Source organism: Anoplopoma fimbria, chromosome 14 (assembly GCF_027596085.1).
Source record: "Anoplopoma fimbria isolate UVic2021 breed Golden Eagle Sablefish chromosome 14, Afim_UVic_2022, whole genome shotgun sequence".
Lineage (NCBI taxonomy): Eukaryota > Metazoa > Chordata > Actinopteri > Perciformes > Anoplopomatidae > Anoplopoma > Anoplopoma fimbria.
In genome coordinates this window covers 19,145,181-19,161,613 of record NC_072462.1, presented here as the reverse complement: position 1 = coordinate 19,161,613, position 16,433 = coordinate 19,145,181, and the positions used below count along the sequence as shown (strand labels likewise).

Below are 16,433 nucleotides of genomic sequence, written 5' to 3'. Positions count from 1 at the left end.
GGGCACGGAGGAGAGAAAGTGAATTTGACACCATGTAATATTATCTATTCTATGAGCAGATAAATTGAAAGATAAAAAAATATATATTTTCTTACATGAAAAAACACTAACTGTGTTTTCACGTACCTCGGTAGGGAGACTCTGATTGGCACCATTCTCGAGTAGGAACTTTACCACCTCTAAGTGATTCTCCTGTGCTGCCATGTAGAGAGGACTGAACCCTTTCTGTAAGGTCACAATTACATTATGCATAGTTACGTTCACACAAACGCAAGATGCAATCAGAAAATGTAAAATAAATATTAAAAAACACAAACATCCTCATGCATACATACAGGGATTCATGTCTCAGTTGACCTGAGAAATAAATTATGAATAGGTGTTCTTTACAAGGGCACATAGTCCTTGTATACAGATATATGGATAACTCTTTAGCAGCTTTCTCACATATGCAAGCACAGAAATGAGATGCATAAACTCAGACTTGGCACACTCTTCTCCTGCTCAAAGCTATCTGTGACTCACATGTGACTGGGCATTAACGTTGGCACCGTAGTTGACGAGCTCAGCCACCACTTTCTCCTGCCCTGCCAGCGCTGCGATATGGAGAGCCGTGTTCCCTTTCTGGAGGTCACACACGCATTGAAAGCACACACAAAAGCGCACCAAAAGAGAGAGAGAGGGAAATTAGAGTGAACCAGGAGAGTATGATTGCAACATAATGGCCTAGATCTCTACACTGAGAACTCGACACTCAAATACTTCTAGTGCTTTGTAATCATCCAGTATATAAGAAAAATGTGATGCTGAAAGAGGCAAATCCCCTTTTCTGTCCATAATGACAATATATATATTTTTTTATTATCAGTTATTAAATGGCAAAACATGATCCGAACACCTTGTCATTGCAGATAACCTTTAGTTAGCTAAATCCCTGATGTTTCTTTTCCTATATTGCATTTATTCAAAAACATATTTTCTTATTGCTGACGTGAGGCTCATCTGAAATTGATGTATACTTACATAAAACATTTTTTTTTACATAGTTTTATGGATTTTTGCTACAGTTACAGTGGAGTTGAATTAGCTCAGAGCTTAGTTTAAATTAGGAAAAGTGTCGGGAAGGTGTGACAGTAAAAGGGCTTTATTCGTTTCCTTAAGATTAGTAAGCACACAGAGGGAACATGGTACCTTGGTGGTGGCTTCCAGTTCAATGCCAGAGTGTAGTAGCTCCAGGACCATTTTGACGTGACCTTCTTTAGAGGCCAGGTGTAACCCGTTGAGACCATTCTTAGGGAGAAGACGGACAGATTTAGTCACATTAGATTTAGAAGAAACATATAGGATACAATATTCTCTTAAACAGTTATAGCCAGCTCTTATTAAAAACTAATGAACTTTGGATAAAACATTAGGCCTTATATCATATCTTACCTTAAAGCTTTAGTAATATGTAATATAATAGCATGATAATCCCGTTCATAATCAGGATAATTATAATCCCAGTCCACATTAATTGAAAAGTGATCCCTCATCTCTCACGGCAAAGTAATGAGTTGCAGTAAGTAGTGGAGCTTACTCAACACACATGCGAAGCAACACATTCTACCACTCCTCAATCTATTGATGGAACAGGTCTGTACGAGGATCTCTCAGAAATCTCCACAAATCTTGGCTCATCTCTGGCCTTGTCCTCTCCTTGGCCTTCGATGATCAATGTGGTCTTGGCCACAACCACGGACATAAAGTATCTCAGAATTGCCAAGCGCGCTATCAGTGCATTGGTCTGAGACAGCAGACTGGAATGTGATTTGTGCTGCTGAACATCTTCAAGCTCCCAAGTTCACCTTCATTCTGTGTTAAATGAAACCTCTCTATGGCACAAAATTAAGGAAGAGCGAGAAAAGAAAACCTGCATTTCTTCAGTTTCACGCCCCTGTGAGCACTGCAACATATGCCCATTTTCTCCAGCTGTGCGGTACATTGCACGCAAGGATACTGTTTATCTGAGAAAAACTGATAAACACACAACGACAGCAGGAGGACTCAGTCCTGACAACACGTAAAACCTGATGAGAACTGTGTTATCTCAACGTTGTCCTTCTGTCTGTTGGATAGTCTCTCTGGATGGCTGGCTACAGATTTTAAAGTGGAAGCTGTGACCTGCCTGCAGTAACCAATCTGGCCACCAGGAGTCTCAGTTACCCACACTGTTCTCAGACTTCCCATCATAATACTGCGGTGTCACTCAATTCAAATGGGGTAACAAAGTCTCTCTGCGAGCATGCGCAGAGTGACGGTAAACACTCTGCGTATCAGTGGCAGTTACACACACTGTTAAATGCAGTGTGGCTAAACGTCTGCTGCGCACACACTGGACTGAAAAGAAGACACTGTGACATTCAGTTTTGTTGATGGAATGATGTGCATTTATGTATACACAGACAGTAGCACAACAATAGTCGGTAGTTAGACACTCAGTGACTACAGGTTAAGACAGAGAGAGAGAGAGAGAGAGAGAGAAAGAGAGATAACCAACAAGAGCCTGTAGGTAGGACAGACTGATGCTGCAGAAACACATAAATCACATATAAACTATACTGTTCCCTCATAGAGCCATAAATCTAAAAGCTACAAAAAAGATAAGAAAAAGAACAAAGAGAAAAATAGCGAAGTGGGAATTGGAGGGAAATATTTCTTTTAGAGAATCAAATTAAGGGCCTTTAGAAATATAATTGATCACATGGTTGTGGGCGTGAAATTCAATTATTGCAGATCATATTAATATTTATTATCTGGTTGATTACAATCTCCATAGACATATGTTATGGACCCTTGAATATCGTGCAAAACGTTTCCTTTTATGTCAATACTCGTCTATCTTCTGTATCTCATCGTCTGTCTCTCTCATGCTGGTGCGTGATTGCACGCATCAACACAACACCACAGATTGCTGCGTTCAGTCTTAATGTCCAGACTTCCGTCTCACTGACAGTGTTTTGTCTGTGTATGAAAGCACTTGTCTATCCATTCACCAAACATCCCTCCCACTCCCCAGCCATCCCTAACACAACAGCTTACTGGCAAGCCGATGTATGCGTCCAAAACCACACATAATCACATTCGCACATTCACATTCATGTCTCATGTTATGCAGTCGCCTGAAGTTTTTGTGTCTTATGGTCATGATGCAACAAGGTGTAAGTGTGCGGAGAGTAGGGCTGAAGATTGATGGGACTATAACCTAATATACTCAATTATTCATGCACACCACTTTACACAAAAGACAGAGAATCAGGAGGTCTGAAGGAGTCGTGAATTTTTAATTTTCTTTTTGAGTCTTTTATTTAACATCCTTTGCTGATACTGCAGAATGATGTGTTTCATTCAAATCCTAATTTCTTTTAAAGACTAAAACACATTTTGTGCGGTGTGTTGTGTCTCAGAGGAGTAAAATGAAGTTCCCAAGTAACATTCTCATTTCATAATCATGACCTTGTTACTTTGGGAAAGCCTTTTACTTTCCCTCAGTGGGGTGACAAAGACCTACATAGTCCCAGACATTAGTGCAAGATGAAATACATTTTTGATTACGACTGTCTCTACATTTTATCAAAGTAGAATATGAACTTAAGTCAAACTCCCTAAATGTATTTACAGTACGTATTCAACCTCAAGCAAACAAATATGTTGAGAACATAGTTTGGAAGGTTCTTTATCCATAAAATGTGTTATCAGTATTATATCTAGTATCTTTGCCAAGAATATGAGACTTTTGGCTTATTGTGGCCCGAGCAAATGGTGTGTCTTACTGGTCTAACAACAGGTGGTCCCCACATATATAATGATGCAATAGGTAGCCAAAAGGCACTGAGCAAACCTTTATTTATTTTCCAACTGGCTGCCCTGGGCATGAATTAATAAACTTGAGGTTATTTCAAGGAATAGAGCTTATAAAGTGGAGTTAAGCTCCCTGCTGCTGTATATATATCAAAAATATTATCCAGACCTGCAACATTGGAAATTTCTCCTGAGGAACATTAAAAAGTGGAAGCAATAAAGTTATCTTGCCTTGGTCTGCTGATAATGTGTCTCAGCAGTACTCTTTCATCCTAGACTTGGCTGGTGGTCACCAGACGGCAGTATGTATGTTTTTTCAAAATGGATTTCGACTCCCCAAGACAACATGCAGGGAGCATCCAGCTCCTGGCTTTTTGTGTGAATAAATCCGCAAATGCATAAATAACATAGCAATGTCCATTCAAAGATCAAAAGGAAAAATAAACAAAATTAAAGAGGTATGACCACTTTTAAAATGTTTTCTGTTCAAGAAAATGAATTTTTGTTTTGAGTAATACATTTTGCGATTGATTTTGATACCAGCCACGATTTAATTCACAATTTCTTTCATTTAAATCAACTGCTGCTACTGACACACACAACACATGCACAAAAACAGCTGTTTGGATCGCTGTGCTGATGAGTTGAGCCAAACGGTCTTACTTGATTAGCTGTGTTGATATTGAGTCCATTCTTCAAGTGATCCAGAGCCTTGTCCAGGTTCCCCGAACGAGCTGCACGCAGGAAGCTGGTGGCTGCATCAGCCTGCAATGAAGAGGGAAAGAACTGTTAAAGAAAGGAGAGGAGAGCATGTACGTAAAGACAGATCAACACTATTTAACATAGAAACTCCTACACCAACAGCACGCACATTGCACATCTATGCCAACATCAACAGGTCTGAAATATACACAAACACTCACTCAACATCAACTGTTCCTCCCAGATGTACCACAAGTCCTTGATATAAGGATGTAGTTTCACTAAAAGCCCCAATCAGGTTACGTTTATCAATCCATTACAATAATATAACAATCACTTTAAGGCACAAGGCTATATGCAGGAAATACGATACTACGTCGACGGGCTCTCCTGCCCTCTGTTAGAGGCTAAAAAAGGCTTCGCCCACACTGTGAGCTTGGCAGGCGTTCATAACCGAGCACACTCCGCCACGAGCTCCGCTGTCTGCCCGTCTGATCTGAAAGGAAAGCTCCTGTGGTTTGTGTCTCGGTGTGAGTCAGTGTTTGTACGCTCACCTCTGAATTCATTCATCAGCTGATAGTGTAACACGGCTGACCTGCACAATGAGATGTTTCCGATGCCCCCGAGGAGGAAATACTGCGTACCGCCACGTTCTCTTGACCCCTCTCTCACCGGCAAAAATATTTATCTGTTTGATATATTATTCTCAAAGGGTTTAATTACACTGAATTGCTGAAAGATAGGCCTGCCTTTTTCAAATTACTTTTTTTTGTTCTTCCTTCTGTGCAGCTTCACACAGAGCCAAAATATTCTCTTGCTTTTGTGCACCTGCATTGCATTAGGTTTTTTCGAACAAACAAATGATTATTTAGTCTTTCCACCGCCTCCTCCCTATTAACTTACTTTTCCTATTTCCTGTTTCTCCTAAAACCAACATCCTGTTTTTCCTTCCAATTTATTCCCATTATTTTCTGTTCATCTACTTTCTCTAAACATCTCAAGATTTCCTCCTCAGTCAAACTCCTTTAATTCCTATTAAATCAATGTTATATTAAGAAATAGTTTCTCTGACTTTCCATTTGACCACAAAAAAAAGGTTGATTACAGATTAATTTATATATTTATAAGAAACACGTGCACCAAAAACCCATGTGGAATATTGTAAATTATCTTACTTTAAATAAATATTAAAGCAACCCGTACAATTAATTCGATTTGATTTGAATCAAGTCTGTGAATTTTTTTCTGAGGCCTGCCACTAAACCTGTTCATATTTTCTACAGGTATATGAAATGTTTCTTTTCTGCAGCCAGTGCAGATAAGAAACTAATAAAATAAATGTATTGTAAATAAATACAATTTGGTCATCTAGTGTCTTTTGATGTGTTTCTTTCCCTGTATGCCTCCATTTTCTTCTCCTTTCTAAATGTCTGCAAAGTGTATATCCACTATCTCATCTCTTTGCTTTGAACAGGAGAGCTAGACAGGACTTCAAACAGTCAGTGACAGGAGCCTCTCCGACTTAACAGCCCCTGGTGTTGGCACTGTGTTTTAAGTGTCTATTACATTATGCAGAGATCCTTAGGAATAGTTATAGTTAAAGACACTCGTTAATGAGAAGAAAATATATTCTGTACAGAGTCTCGTTACATTTATTATATGTATACTGTAACATGATGTGAACTGTCAATACCCTCACATTGCTCGTTTTAAAGCCTGTGTGACGGTTCATCCTCTGGGTGTTCAGCTGCATATTTTTCACAGTCAACTCCTTTCATATTTATCTTCATCTGCGCAGTGATCGTGTTCATGACATGTGCTGCATTACCGATCATAGCCTACACCTGCATCCCCATGACTCCACCCCCACTGCTTCATGAACCAGTTATCTCTGTTCATTTATCATCATGAGTTTGTTAATGAGTGCCGGTCAATTTGAGTGTGTGTGTGTGTGTGTGTGTGTGTGTGTGTGTGTGTGTGTGTGTGTGTGTGTGTGTGTGTGTGTGTGTGTGTGTGTGTGTGTGGGTGTGATGCAACAACAGCATGAGCTATGAGCTGCCCACATTTTGCAGAAAATTTAATATTTTGCAGCACCTTCCAGAAACTCATTCCTCACCAGCTAATGTTCAAGCTGCTGTCAGGTTGGAATCCATTCTCCTTCACTACCGTTTTTGCAGTTCAATCTCTCCCTCTTATTTTTTATCGTTCCCTCCCTCCATCCTTCCTTTCATTCTTCCCTCTATCACGGACAATAGAGCTGTACGTCAAATCCTGAACAGCTCACCTTATTTGTAACCATAGTTCCGGTTACACCAAATAATCTGATTACTGAAACACTAGAATATCACTCAGTACTGTACAACTGATCCCTGGTCTTACTTTGCCTCTACCTAAATCAGATTTTTCTTTTCCGGCTGCCTCTCCCATTCTGGCCATTTCCCCTTCTTTCACCAATTCACACATTCTAATCCTAATGTTCCCATTACTTATTAAAACCATCACCCTTTTATGTTTGTATTATATGGATCAAATAACCCTGGGAAGGAAAGAAAGGCAGGAGTGTTCAAATGAATCATCGCTAAGGTACGAATCAATCTCATTTAGGGACTATATACTTTACAAATATACTTAAAGCTTGGGTAAGCAGTTTTTTGGGCATAATTGGGCAAAAATTCCAATACACTCAGCCTATCTCACTGCAGCTCGGCTGTGAGCTAGCTGCAGCCGGCTACGGTTAGCAGAGGGCTAATCTATTGGCAACGTACTGTCTCTATCTCTGAAATGTTGCTTATAATGTAAGACTCTCTTTTTGATAAGTCAGTCTTCCTGTTTTGGGTTGCGTTGCAGTGTAGGAAGTTGTTGCCAATGATTGAATAGAAACTTTTCCTGCAGGACATTTTGCCCGTTGAATCAGGCTTTCATCGAAGGGGCGTCTGCATTTGTACAATGATTAGCCAAAGCCTCCAATCATCAGCTAGATTTCTTGAAGCCTGTAAACAGAGCAAAGAGGAGGTGCAGGAGTCTAGTTTTCTTTCAGAACACTGGAAGTACAAAATGCTGAAAAGTTATTATAGATTTTCTTTTTCAATCTTTTGGGTGTATTTGTGACCTCAATGTGGAAATGTATGTATGTCACATTATATCCCATAGTCTACTGCAGTGTACTAATCAGGTGATTAAGATGTATGAATTAAGATTTGTATAAAGTGTGTAAGATAGGAGATACACTGATTGTTTATCAAGCCATAATATTAATATGATCTCCTGCTGGGCAGGTTTTTTTTTTACTAATTTGAATCTCTTCGCATGTCATAGTATTATTCAAGAGGACCAGATGTTTGAGAATGTAGGGAAGTGTAAAATGATTAATGATTAATGACTCGATTAAAAAGAAAGCTGTCAAGCTCATAAATTGTGGAGATATGGGTTTGTCAGCCAGAGGCAGCAATGTGTGGGAGGTTGCCCATTCATGAGTAATGTTTTCTAATGATTATCCGATATGAAAAATAGACTTCAACAAAAAAACAAAACAAGGTCAGTCTAATTTTTGTGATAAAAGTCAAGCAGAATTTGCACTACCAAGAATTAGACATGGTCTTGAAGATATTGACTAACCCACATTAGTAAAACGGAAAAACAAACAGTCAGGCATACCATCAGAGTGAACACATAGCTAATCCAGACAATCATAAATATTAAATGTTAATGGTCTGAATTGTAAATCAGCTCACAACATACTTTACAAGTCAAAACTACATTACACAGAGGGGAGGAGACACAACAGCAGAGGGTAACCACAAATGAGCGGGACCACAAACTTGCCGGCAAGATCACAACAACGTAGCAGTTTTCCTGAACACAACAATCACCAAGGACATGAAAAGAAGCCACAGCAACACACCACAGTCAATCCAAGAAAAATTTCAATTGTTTACTAAGTTTTAAAATCAGGCTTTTATCAAGAAAGAAAATCTGCCAGTGGGGTCAGTTACTTATATTTAACCAATGTAAAACTGAAATATTCAAGAATTCTACTGATTCTCTAATGTTGTCTCGAGGTAAAAATATTCATTGTTGGTGTAACTACAAGACTTAGAAAAAAGCTGACATTATTTGCCATGCCTTAAGAAACCCCACTGCAGCTGTTTAGGAAACGCAAACAAGGTGTTAAGGAAATAAGCAAAGTGAGGAAGAAGAAGGATGTAAACAAACATCATATTTACGCTGTTATTAAAGAACCAAAATCCCTTAGGCTGCTGCCAACCTCTCAGAGCCCACAATACTGACCTTACGGACAAGTCCGCGCTGAACCATATGAGCCTAGAAGACAACAAACACCAGCCAAGACAACACCAAGACAAGACCAGACTGTTAATGGCAGACATACAAACCTATAAGAGCAACATGTACACTGCTTGAAATAAGACAAAAGGTTATTTAGCATCACCCAGATATTGTTCTGTGTTGGTGTTACAGGTGTGTAGCTAAATCTTCAAGACTTATGAGAATGAAATGACTCAAGACTATGAAATCTTATAAACATATAGCATATATGACCTTTGGTTAATACATGGTTAATGCTTTACATGATATTCATTCAATATACACACTCATTTACTGCTAATTAAAACCTTTTAAATTAACTTTTTAACATGCACATAATACAATATTAGCATATATTCCAAATGTCATGACAATAGAACTTAATATTTCAATATGTCTGTGGTATAGTAGATTTCTCTACTATAAGCTCACATCTAGGGAATATAGATATATATATATATATATATACTGTATATATAATAATTTTTTAATCCCCACTTTGTCAAAAAGAATCACAATGAAATGCATACAGTCTATAATATTCTTTGTGTTACGATCCTGTTCTCCTTGTGCCTTGAGTGTGGTTTGATCGAATATCCTCACAACGAAACACAGACTCATAAGCTCTATGTTGAGCCAAAAATAATCATGTAGACATGACTAAAAGCCAGAAGAGGTAGAGACTTCAGATACTAATACCAAGGCCATACCATATTGAGGGAAAAACTGAATCCCCCATACACGTGTTGAAATTGAAAGGAAAAAGGTTGAAGCCATTGATTTCAGGTTTGCTATTTAATCCGTGCCCTTTGATATACGGCGTCTACATTTTGCATACAAACACACACACAGTATGAAACAGACCCATTTGTGCACAGACATATGCCTATACACACACAACATGTCTGTACAAATGACAGAACCACATGTTGATCGAAACCAAATTTACAGGATAATTAGCACTTCATGCCATCTAAAAACATATATGGCAGAAATTTGGATGATTAAAAAAAAAAAAAATTAAGTTTGTATGACTGATTGAATGATGTGAAAATGTGGAATAAGTGTTTATAAACATTGGAATATTGAAGGACTCATTTTATTGTCCTGGCTGGAGGCTACTTGCACTGCACACTATTGTTTTCTATGATAAGCAGTCAGGCAGACTTTCAATCTCTGAGCATCACAAACTCTCTTTCATGGAACATTCGGTGGTTCTCTGCACTGCGGGTCTTCTCTGACTGACATCATTGGCAGAACATTGGTTACATGAACTTATTGCAGCGACAGTTCCTGTCACTTCTGATTGTGAAATGAGTCCTTTTGTCACTTCATGTTGAGACTTCCTCTTTCCTTCAACATGCATCTTATCTCCTTCGCACTTGGAAGGTGCTTGTAGAAATACAAGCACCTGAGTAAATGCTGAGTAACGATTTGTGTGCCACAACACAATAATGGCCAAAAAATGCATATATTTACCTCGTAAAATTTGAGTACTTTAATTTAGCTATGAGACCTTTGAAATACTATTAACTAATTGTATAGCTATAACTACTAAAGCGTATTTCTAATTGCCTCTATGTCTGCCGTCTGTACTGTTGAAAACAAAACACATTGGTTTGTAAATGTGAGTATGTGTGGGAAGTTCGACACTGTTGTTTTCACAGTCTAACGTCATTAATTAGAAGGCAGAAGAGGAGTGAGATGTTGACAGGAGGGGAGAGGGGTGAAAAAAACAAAGAAAGAGAGAGAGTAGTAAAAATATCTTAATCATCCTTTAAAACACCTTCGGATCCATCTCTACACAGAGATCTAGCTAGTAGAGTAGGCAGTCTGCATTTTGCATGAACTGACACAGCATTTTTTTGGGTGTATTGTGACAAATCCTGGTGGACGGTCAAGGGTAGATGATGAAATATGGTAACTGTTTCTCTTTGTGAGCATAAACACAAAGCTAATTCATATCATGCTAAATATGCATATGAGGACCAATCACCATACAAACACACACGCATATCGAAACCAAAAATAGCCGCATGGACGCCACAGTATGTTAATGTTGGCACTAACAGGGAGGGAGATGGATCACAATAATGAACCCTCATGGGTTTAAACAAAGACCCACGTCTACCACAAAGAGAGAGATACTCACGCTCTCACACAAACACACATGAAATAGGGGCAGACACAAAATCTTACGACGCAGACTCCCACAGTAGAGGGAAGATTTAAGCACAAAGCACAATGATTTGCAGGCTCTGACAGCAGGAAGCAGAGTAGTAGAAGCCTTGCAGGCCTCTGCTGTCAAGTCTATCTCACAGTGAGCACAAAAAGAAGCAAAAACAGATGCATGTGTATTAACACACATTCATAACTGTATATATAATATAAAAAAAAAAAACCTCATCTTGCAAGCCATTTTGGGGATTTTTCAGTACTCTGAGTGCTCATGTTTTTATCATAGGTTGTTCTAGTGGGGCATCAACGTCAAACTCTGGAAGTGTTAATGACGTCCTCCACCACAGATGCACAGAGAAAAGAACCTCTTACAGTGCGGAAACCTTCACAGTGCAGCACAGGGACACATTAAAGCCGGTCGACGAAATCTATCAGTTCTGATATTACTGGTACCGTTTCTTCTTTCCCACTTGGTTCCACATCTCTTAAAGCCGTTCCCCAATTCCCTGTTAGGCCTCGAACTATAAATCATTACCCTGGCAGGAGGGCCCAGGGTTAATGAAAAAGGGGATCAGTATAATCACAATGAAACATCTTATCTGGACCATGGGTGACGCTCTACGTAGCCATTTACACACACTACACCTTCCATCTTGAGACCCTGTGGAAAGGAACTAGAAGGATGTCATCCCCCAGAAATCATTCTGACCTGTGAACTTTATAACTTTCATCAGACACTGACAGAGAAATGATACAGAAAAAAATAAACGATAAGCTGTAGTGAACATCCCAAGTTACTTTACTAATCGCCATTTTGCCAAATTTAGTGTAATTCAAATCTGATAATTGGTGTTTAAGACAAACAGGCCAAGAAACATCTTGTTTGTTTCTCAAAAAAAATTGTCAACAATCGATGAATGCTTTGTTGAGTTCTTTTATGTGCCAGACATATTTGAAGATGTGATGGTATCACTTAGGTCAATCTGATGGATTTTTAGAAAAATGGCAATTATGTAAACCATTTATGCATAAAATACTAAATTAGGTTAAAGTGATGCATCATGATAAATAATAGTAGTCTCAATCCATAAATGAGGTGTCATGATTTTACATCAAAGTCCAGGAAAGTGGACATCATTTCAAGAGCAAGTCTATGCCTGGCATGATGAAGTCATAGTCCCGAGAAAAGAATGAAAAATCAATCGAGTCCAGAAAGCTCCGCAGAGTGGGAGTTGATCCAGTATTGATGGATGATGGCAAGTGTGTGTACAAGTGTAAGATGGTGCTCCACAAATGTATAGCCTGAACTAGTTATACAGGTAGAAGCACAGTACCAACACATACTGGATATGTGACAACTCAAAAGACAGCATTTGATAGTCACGACCATTTTTTCTCTCTTATTGTCGTACACATCCAAATGCTAGACTTCATTAAAAATAAATGGCTTGTTAAGAGAGGCATGTTAAAGCAGAGTGGCTTTTTGAAGCTCTTCAGATTGTTCAAAGAGAGACTGTCTGCCTTTGATTCATGTCTAACAAATAGTGAGATGTCAGATGAGCTCCCATGCAAGTTAATCAACTGCACAGAGCTTTCTAATGGGAGACGTTCATTACGATGTTTGATGTCATCTAGTGTGGTTGGATCCAAATCCTCACACTTATCCTAAAGAGCAGTATATATGTACAGTATAGACTGTACTCATGTCAATACAAAACAACAATTATAATCACAATCCAGAAATAATCCAGACTCCAATAAGTAGACACCAGCAATAAGAGAGATGTCCTAGTTTGTGTGCTTGTATACAGTGGGTGGTAATAGCTAATAATGCTCACATCACATCATTGTGATGACAAACAAATAAATATTGGGAGTAGAGTTGTCTGAGAATAAAACTAACACTGGCCAGTAGACCAGTCTAACTTAAATAAGTGCAGTCAGATCCATGTCTACCATGGGTTGCTCGTCTGAAGCTTATCAAGCTGCTCTTTATCTTAAAAATAAAGACAAGAGCTGAGTAGTGAATAAAGGATTAAATTATTTGACAAGATGAATATATTTCGCATGGCACCAAAATCCCTCTTCCCTCGTGAAACAATGATGAAACACATCAAAACGAGGATCTTCCTGTTGTCTTCTCTATCCCGGTGCTAAAACAGAGCATCTGAAATATTTATAGCCTCTGTCAGGCCACTGCTTCTGCAACCCATTACAATCAAAGCATGCTTTTATATATATATATAAATATATATAAATATATATAAATATATACATGGGGAACATCCAATACACAAACACGCTGATAATTGGGCAATTATATGATGTACAGGTTTAGATTCTATCAAGTCTGAGACATATACATAATGCAATACAATGCTAATAACATACACACAAATGTTTACAGAGGCACTTACATGACTACTGCACTCATATATATAACGTTATGCACGAGTACACGACTGATATTAAATGGACTGTTTATTTTCTTGATGATGACATTCAGGGATAAAATGTCATACACAATACAGATTTTGGGTCTTAATAATGATTTTCCGACGATAGGAGAATCATTTAAAATGATTTCATGTGTCAGAAAGCTTACAAAGATGACTAGAATAATCCGCACGAAAAACAGAAGCGGCCTAAAAGAAACACTGTTACATCCTCCTCTAAGATACATAATTTATTATTTTTACATTTAACTTTCCAGTCTAAACCCTAAATTCATAATCCACTATCTCTTGAGAAGACTGCAGAAGTACTGTACACACATAGAACGAAATAGGCTACACATTGCTGTCTTTTTACCAAGCAATTTCTTTGCTTTCAAGATTTGACCAGGTGACATGGGAATGGACATTTCTCCCACTTTAACTTGCACTTCTGCCTGGTTCTGCCTCTCCATGATTTCAAGGACCTTTTGTCTTTACTACTCAATTTCTGTTTCTGCCAACAGCACACAAAAGAAGGGAGACACAAGAGAGAGAAAGAGACGGCGAGGCACAATAAAGAAATGTGACACAGGGTGAGGCAGCCCTGAACTTCTCAATTCACGGGAACTCCTTCATTCTCTCAGCTTCACACCACATTCACTCATTTCTTGTCATTCCTCCCTCCACCTCTCTCTCTCTCACTCCTTCACCCTCGTGCATCTCTTGCAGCTTGGTGCATCCCTCGTCTTTTTCTCCCCCTCTCCCTCAACCTGCCTCCTCTCTCTCTGTTTCCATAACCTTTCAATATTTATGAGCACTGCAGAAATACTACTGGCAAAGCATGATGGGTAGAGCTGTCCCTCAGAGTCAGTTCATGACGTCATCACTCTGTGCTGCCATTGTGGGAGCCCCGCCCAGTGTCAGTATCGAAGCAAAAGCCAAGTTCCACGCCAACTTATATCTGAAAATGCATTTTAATAACACAGCAAGTGGACTTTGTGAATTCAGTCATTATAAAAAAGAGGTCTGAGTGCACAGAACATTTTTTAAACTAAAATGTATGGTACATAAATGTCAGATGTTGGTCATTGTATTTCAAGATCCACTTATAAAAACTACAGAAAAAATACATGAAGAGCTTTAGTTACTGTTTGTCAAAGTCTAGTAGTACAGAAAAGTTTTCAAAATTCCATGAGATTAACTAAATATTATCAAAAAAGCTAAGATAATAGACCCTGTTGGTGTCTGGTGCGAAACTAGAAGTAAACATTGACATCTTGTCACGTAAGTCGTAAGTCATGTGACTCCTGTGAGTTGCTAATTCGTATTAGTTTGTTTTCTGCACTGTACTTTTGCTCTGGTTTATGCTCTTAGATGCTTGTTTAAGAAAGGAGATGCACTTATGACTTCTGGTGACTAGTAGTTCTCTTGAATACCTATGTTGAATACGCTTATTGTAAGTTGCTTTGGATAAAAGCGTCTGCTAAATGACTGTAATGTAATGTAATGTAATGCTAATCATACAACGTTAGTAGTGATACAAGTTAACGTCAACCAAGCTCTTCCTAAACATAACTAAGTGGTGTTGTTTCCTAAACCTTAACCTTTCCGTGAAGATGGAAGTTGTATTTTGAAAAGACACTGGCCATGTTACCAGTGGAGACTGACCATCTGTACCTGACATGATCAAAAGTGAAGCTAGAGGTGTACCTAGAGCATCCTAGTTTGAAGCTTAGGGCCATTGACCAAGCGTCGGTATTTATCATGTTCGGAGTGAGAATGTCTGGTTCCCAGTGATCAAGAATGCACAACACCAGACGCTGGAACTGGAACACCTAATTGGAATATCTTGTTGGGAATGTTGACTAACACTGTGCTTTTTCTGCTATGACATTGAATAATGTCTGCTAGGAAAAAGGTCTATACCCCTAATGAGGGACATTGTATCATATCATTACAAAAATTGGCCTTAAAACAAATGCCTTCGTGCCTGGTGATAACACTATGAGCTTTTTTGTAAAAAAAAAATCACACATTTTTTTGTTGAAGATGTACATTTACATGACCCACAGCATGTTATCTGGAACATGTTCAGGCTAGGAATATTTTTTTTCAGGCGCTTGTGCAGTCCTCCTTATATCCATTTCTCAAGCAATGTGATAAGAGGCTTGGGGCTGATTGGCCGTAGCCACATTTACTTTACTGAGAGGAGTTGTCTGTGATTGCCCAATCAATGTTAAATTGTAGGCCCCTTTCATTCAGCACCATGTGATTTAGGAGTTGATTTCAGCTGTATCTGATCATCCAGGAACTGATGTGACTGACCCTAAATGTGTGCTGGCACAAGGAGGATGTGGGCCTCTCACTTTTAATAGATTTTAAGGTGCAAGATCCCAGAATAGGAACATTTCCATTGCCTTCCAATGGCTCTCAACATGTCGACATGAGTTTATTGTCTCAATCTCACTGATTATGTATATATATATATATATATACATATATATTATATATATTATATACATTATTATATCCAGTCTATGGTAGGGAGAGCAAACAGTAAGCTGTGTTTGAATTCTCTCTCCCTGCTCTGCATAAAAACCCAATGTTTGTGCAAAGCCCCACTGTCAGTGAAACACTGAGATCAAAGGAGAGATTAGGTTAAGACTCTCACACCGAGCTTAAATTAAGCAAATGCATTCGAATTTTGTTTCTTTCTTTCAGGAGGGGAAGTTGGTTCCCCTGAGGCAATGGTAGAGGAAAAACTTTTTTGCCCAGTGAATGTGTTCATTTAAAAAAAAAAAAAAAAAGCATCTGCCAATGGGCCATCACGATACTGGAAGGCATAATAATATGTAAATCCCATTACAGGAGAGACCAGATTGAGACTTCTCTGCAATTAGTAGGAAAAAAAGTGTGTTTATCGGTTTTGGCACCAGCCTAAAGTAGTTTGGAAAT

General features: G+C 38.6%; 1 protein-coding gene across 1 annotated transcript in view; it reads right to left on the bottom strand.

Moving 5' to 3' along the window:
• Positions 1-16,433, bottom strand: part of LOC129102170 (ankyrin-1-like) — a 67,979-nt gene that overhangs the window by 29,675 nt on the left and 21,871 nt on the right. Inside the window, 4 exon segments of the mRNA XM_054612182.1 lie at positions 127-225; positions 526-624; positions 1,192-1,290; positions 4,504-4,605. Coding sequence (XP_054468157.1) covers positions 127-225; positions 526-624; positions 1,192-1,290; positions 4,504-4,605 — 399 coding nt within the window.